Below are 6,892 nucleotides of genomic sequence, written 5' to 3'. Positions count from 1 at the left end.
AAAAAAGAAACAAATAAAAAAGAAAGATTAGGACAGCACTTCATTAAGCTTCTTCTTCTTCTTTTTTTTTTTTTTTTTGATGTGTGTGGGCTATGAATGAGTCCTATTACTGATTAGGACTGAGCAACTGGCAGGAAATCTAATAAATTAGTTGATAACCAAAATATTATACAAGTATACGCTATAAAGCACTGCAAGAACATGTGATTCTCTTAAGGAGTCAAAACAGGTTATTGATTGGTTTTAATGTATAAAGATACAAAATAATGCTTCTGGTTCAATTTATGGAACATAAACTGTGACACACCCAGACCTCCTCCAGATTTGGTTTTGGATCACTTCATTTAACAGGTTTTCTGAAGAGATCTCACCACCACAGATTGCTTTGAAATTCACTAAATGAAATCAATAATCTCTTTAAAATAATAACAGAAAAATAAGTCTGACTAAAATGATGGGCGAGAAGAGTATTGTATGAGAGTTTTTTTTTTTTTTTTTTGAGAAACATATGAGAGTTGTTAAAAGAGGTTTGATAACATAAACAATTCACAGCAATAAAATGCATCGATAGTGATTTACAAGTATCGTTGATTTATAAAGTAATAAAAGTAAAACACACAAAAATTGCTTCTTTAAGATCTCTAGGCTTGAAAAAGGGGATAACAGAAGAATAAACAGTCACCAAATATAGTATCGATTATCAAGCCTATAGCTGCTGTATCAATGACTGAATATGTTGAGTTTATCCAACCAAAGGTCCAAAGCCAAGCGCAACTGTTAAACAGGTTGCACAAAAAGCCAACCCCACCCCATCTCAGGCTGGTATTGCAAAATATAATCTTGGGCAAGTTACATCAAGTGGGTCAGCTTGTTTGGGAAGTGTGGGATGTCAATTAATCTACAGTTTCCATTTATCAAACAAATTGCAGAGACATTTTTACAAAGTATCAAGGGTAAATTACAGAAAAAGGCACAAAGTTTATACCATGTTTCAAATTAGGTTGTTATTCATTTTTGTTATTCTAGGTAGTAACAGATAGGGAAGAGAAAAAGAGGAAAGCATTGATAAAACTGTGTTTCACCTAGGTAACTAGGTTCGATTTTCTAGCAATCATTATCTCACTCTAAGCGAAACTTTCTCTCTCTGCCCTCCCTATTCAGCGTCTACCAAATTGATGTATGAACAAGCCCTAAGTGAAAAACAGAGTTTAATCGATAGCTCCTTGCTTTATTCTGCTCTGTTACTACCAGAAAAACATAAATGAATGATAGGGATTGACAAAGGCTTCAGATTGAAACGATTTTCATAAATTTGAGACTTTAATCAACAAAATTTAAAACCTAGGACCTAATATGAAAGATGGTATAAACTATGGGCCTTTCAAATAATTTCCCAAGTATCAAATTAACTGAGGGTACTTGAACACTTCAATATAATTGCTTTTAAGAAAATTCTAGGGAATTTTATAAAGACAATGTATACCTCTGACATTCAATTAAAAGCATCTAATATCAAATAATGCCAGGACTTTATCCAGAATGCAATTAGCAATGGTTAAACAATTGACTATTTATAATATTGTGTTAAATAGAGTATACACAGTTACTCTCACTATTAATCATCATACACAAGTCCAGTTGGAATGGGATTGGTTTGACTGTGCCTCAAACTGAGGCTCAACTTGATTGGATTTTAAGTCCAACCCTATGACCAACAACTTCAGCCCAAACCTGCCGATTCATTGGATAAGGTTGAGGTTGGGCCATATACAGGCTACCCAAATTGCAAACCTAATATGTTTCCTTGCAGAGAATACTTGGAATTTACATGACTATACCCAGTAAGAATAACCAGGAAACGAACCCCCCCCCCCCACCTCTTTTTTCTTTCTTTCTTTCCAATTGGACAAAGCATACCCTCCATATGTACAAAAAAGTGGATGCCACCTTAACTGAACTGGAAAGCCTCATAGTCTACATGTGGTTTTAACTTTTAAAGCTACATTATGCTAACCCATTAACATGAAACAATTACCAAAATAGATAATACATACTGCATTTCACACCATAATCAAATGTCAAAAATATGGATTCGTTGAATTCACAAAGCTCTTTATCAGTTTTATTCAAGAATACTGAGACAAAATAATGATACAAAAGGAAGCAAAATATCTTCCCTGGAGACAACTATCTGATTTTTGGAATAAAATTTCACAAGTATTTCAGTGTGGAGATTCAATTGTATAGAATCTAATCCGGATCGAAGGCCAACTTGTGAAGGGTACAGAAAAATGTTACAAGTTATGGAGTTGACTACAAATATAATTTCCGTTGGTCCCCCTATAAACCACTCAACAGAGGACAAAATAGATGAAATTTACCTTTCGGCATCAAGTAACAAAGGATCTTCTTCCATCTGTCCAGTTAAATGTTCCAAAACTGAGTATATTACTTCTTTCAGAGGGTGAAATCTATCTGCTACTGTGAAAGCATTCACTTTATTTTCAATTTCTATCCAACTGACGGCACGCTCTTTCCTTACTTGTCTCTCATCCATAAGCTTTCTCACCTTCTCTACCAACTCCCATCTTCCAAGCACAGCATATATACTTGAAAGTAAAACATAGGGAGCAGAGGATTGGGGTTCCAATTCGATGAGGCATTCAGCCGCTTTTCTTCCCAACTCTATATTTCCATGAATTCGACAAACACCAATTAAGGCATTCAAAACTTGATCACCAGGCTTACAAGACATCTTCTCAAGCTGTTTCATCAACTCGTCAAAACATCCAGCTCGGCCTAAGATGTCAACTACGCATGCATAATGTTCTTGATCAGGAACAATGCCATGGTCACACATCATGGAATTGAAAACCTTAAGCCCTTCTGACACAAGACCTGAATGACTACAGGCATTGAGAATTACAACAAATGTGATCCTATCTGGCTTCAAGCCTGATCTTACCATGTCATCGAACATCTTCATTGCCTCCTCACCATGACCATGCTGCGCTAAGGCAGACATCATTGTATTCCACAACACAACATCTCGCTTATCGCCCATAAGATCAAAAACCAATTTGCCAATTTCCAAACACCCACATTTTGAATACATGTCAATGAGAGAGCTCACAACTATAGTATTAGGCCTAAAATTAGTTCGTAGCAAATACGCATGTAACTGTTTCCCATGCTTGAGTGAAGCTACACTGGCACAAGCACAAAGGCAACTACTAAATGTGAATTGATCAGGTCTAACTCGAAGCGTCATCATTTTCGTAAACAATTCAAGCGCTTCATGCCCCAGAGCATTTCTTGTATAGCCAGCAATCAATGCTGTCCATGATACAGGGTTTTTCTCGGGCATTCGATCAAACAATTCACTAGCTGATTCCATATCCCCCCATTTAGCATATCCTGAAACTAGAGTTGTCCAAGCAAGGACATCCCTTACACTCATGTCATCAAAAATTCTCCTTGCATCTCCCATCTCCCCACACTTTGCATAAGCATCAACAACAGAACTAGAAATCACCACATTTGACAAAAACCCAGCAACCAAAACCTGCCCATGAACCTGCCTAGCAAGCTCCAATTGCTTTAACTTCACACAAACCGTCAAAACACCAGCAAAACTAAACTCATTATACCCAATAGACAGTCTCCTCAGCTCCCTATAAAACCTCAAAGCTTCATCAGAATGCCCACTCTTTGCATAAGCAATAACCATAGTGTTCCACGACACAACATCCTTCTCGGGCATTTTATCAAACAACTTCTTAGCTGGCTTAATCATCCCCATTTTAGCATACCCAGAAAGCATATTGTTCCAGCTGTACAAATTCCTCACAGACATTTTATCAAACACCTTGCGTGCTTCAACTTCGTCGCCACATTTGAAGTAGGTACCTATCAATTGGTTCGACAAAAACGTAGTGGGGTGCTTTAGACCCGTGAGCTTCAAATGGAGATGAACCCATTTGGCTTCTCTAAGAGACCTGGCGTTTGCGCACTGTTGCAAGAGATAGGAGAGAGAATTCGAAGGCAAGCGGAGGCCTTTGCGAGCTAAGAGCTCGAGCGAAGAAATGGCTTGGGAGAGGTGACCTTGGGAAGCGAGGTTGAAGATTGATTGGACAATGCAAGGTTGGGTTGAGAATGAGCGTTTCTTGCTGGGTCTGGAGCGAAACGTTTCGTGAGTGAGTCTGAGAGTTGGGGAAGAGAGAGAGGGCATTGCATAAACGACTTCATCTATGTTGGGGGTTTAGAGGTCCGCTCCGCCGAGAAGCATAGCCGCCTGTGATCAATGACACCACTTTGTGGGCCTTTTTCGATGGGCTAATCCCCATTAAAACTTGAAGCTTAACAAAAATTGGAAGTTCAAGAACCTAAATTAAATAAAATTAAAATTAAAAATATATATCTAAATTCCCTCCTATATATCATTAAAAGGATGAAAAAAATATAAAGTTGGAAAAAAAAAGTTCAGAGTCTATGATTTGAGGTCCATTTAATGGGTTTGAGTTAGCTCTTCTTGTTTGGGTTCCAGTTAACCCATTTCATTAGGATTTTTATTTTTTATTTTTTTTATAGGAGTTTAGGGGTTTAGGATTTATTTATTGAATAGGAGGTTTGGGTACAAATCCCACTTACGTTAAAAAAAAAAAAAAAAAAAAATTGATAGATTGACTAAATTATAAAGACTAATCATTATGAATCGAGTACCATGGATTCATTATTAAAAACACACATGCATACACATTAATGTCTTGACTCGATAATAAAGAGGTGAAAAAATTGCGATCCTTCTTTTTATGTCTTTTTTTGTCACATTCTTTAATCTTACTCTCTTTCTCAAACCTCATCTAATATACATATTAAAGAATTTCTAGCCATTGACATTTCATTGAAATTAGACCTTGTTATCACTTTTTTAAAAATTGGACCAGACCCTATACAGGCCTAGTAAAAACAAGAAAAGTCGAGGAAAAATCAGCAATCGAATCAATTCTAGTTCTTCAACTGTTTCGATTTTTAAAACCATGCCTTTTACATATAATTAAATAAATTTATCTAAATTTGAATATTCATTATTATGGATTCATATTTTGTCTAGATTTTAATTAAAAAAACACACACACATTAATATCTTGACCTAATGATAGGTAGGAAAAAAAAAACATTCTTACTTACGCCCTCTTTCATGAATATGATATAATAAAAATATTAGATAATCCAAATTATAAATATTAAAATTTCGTCAAAATGAGACCTTGTTATGTATGTTTAAATAGATTTTCCATACTTTGAATATTCATTATTATATCCTGTATTGGTTAAATATCAATATAGGGACAATAAATCTCGCATGACCATTGATTATTTGTTAAACAATAGCAAAGTTGTCAATTGTCATTGGATTAAACAATAGCAAAGTTGTCAATTGTTATTGGATTATTTATAATTCAAAGTTTAGTTACAAAATTGGTTTATAATTTAAGGCTACAACCTTACTTAATATTTTTTTATTGGAGATGAATTTTGACAAATCCACAATTGGATTACATCTTTTTCTTATATCCTCCATGCTTGCAAAATTTCTTGAAAATTAAAAATCAATATCTATGTCATCAATAAATTGTTTAAATTTCAAATTTATTGTAGTTTAAAATTATGTATAAAATATAAGATTATATATTATATAGTAAATAATATTCGATTGATAAAAAATTTGACATGTGTATTAAAAGCATAAAGAATATACAATTCAACTATTAGATTTTTAAAATATGTAGTAATGTTTATTTTATTGAGTAAGGTTATAATATTAGGCTACGACTAATTTTGTAGCTAAATTTTGTCCTTATTTATATCAATTATTTTTTGTTATATAATTGATTTAATTTCATTAGTTGCTTTACAATTTGGAAAGTATTGTTACTCTCTATTGAAATTTGTTTCTAATTTTCTATGTATTTAAGGGTAATTTAGGGTTTTGATTTTTTTTTTTTTTTTGAGAATCAGGTTTTAATTAAATTACTTGTTAAAAGCTAGCTTTTTCCCCTAATAATTCCAAAGTTGTAACAAGGGAGAAGCGATTTTAACAGTGTAAGAAATCATTACTAAATAATCTAATAGAAGTGCCGAATTTTTTTTTTTGAGAGATAATTATAACATGTTGTTAACCCCACAGCTCAAACATTTTCCCCCCTAGACCCCCAAGTACTTTGTGCATAGAGAGGTGTCAATTCAGTTATAAGGCCTTTGGCGAAGTGCCAAAATTTAAAATACAAAATACTTTTTTGTTGTTGTTGTTGAGAATCAAATACATTGAAATTAAATTGTGTAATTAAGGGGGGAACAGTAATTAAATTTAGGAAAATTAGTAGGGGGGGGGGGGTGAAAGAAAAGGAAAAATAAAGGGTAGGTGTGGAGAAATCATTACCTATTAAATTAAATAATCCATAATTACTTGTAGGTGGAATAGATAGTTATAATAATCTTATAATAATTAAGTAGACAAAATATATACATATACACTTTTTATTACTGAATGGTATCAAATGTGAAGAGATAATTTATTATTTTGTGGAATCAGTTGCATGTAATATCCATTTCATACAGGAATGGCCCCCATAACACAAAAGGGTTATACATATACTAGCTCATGAAGATGTTAACACACATATATTATTATTAAGATAATATAATTGTGTGGCCTCAATTTTTGATTTTTCAAAAAAAAAAAAAATGTTTTATCATCATTTAGTTAAAATAAAATAATTCCAATGATTTGATTTAGTGTTTCTTAAGGCTGCATGAATCTATAAATGCTTTGAGTTTAAGCCTCTATCTAGCATATTGGGGCCACTCCTAATGAATTTCTTTCTATAAT

At 33.6% G+C, this 6,892-nt stretch overlaps 1 protein-coding gene across 1 annotated transcript; it reads right to left on the bottom strand.

The window, feature by feature from the left end:
- Window positions 1-2,095: 2,095 nt before the first annotated feature.
- On the bottom strand, window positions 2,096-4,441 carry LOC126706436 (pentatricopeptide repeat-containing protein At2g21090). Its single transcript, XM_050405889.1, has one exon. It carries the CDS (start codon window positions 4,229-4,231, stop codon window positions 2,378-2,380), a length of 1,854 nt encoding a protein of 617 aa, XP_050261846.1. The 5' UTR covers window positions 4,232-4,441; the 3' UTR covers window positions 2,096-2,377.
- Between the last annotated feature and the right edge of the window lie 2,451 nt (window positions 4,442-6,892).

This window comes from Quercus robur, chromosome 11, assembly GCF_932294415.1.
Source record: "Quercus robur chromosome 11, dhQueRobu3.1, whole genome shotgun sequence".
NCBI classification, from domain to species: domain Eukaryota; kingdom Viridiplantae; phylum Streptophyta; class Magnoliopsida; order Fagales; family Fagaceae; genus Quercus; species Quercus robur.
The sequence above is the reverse complement of the archived record's forward strand: the minus strand, read 5'-3'. Positions and strand labels throughout refer to the sequence as shown.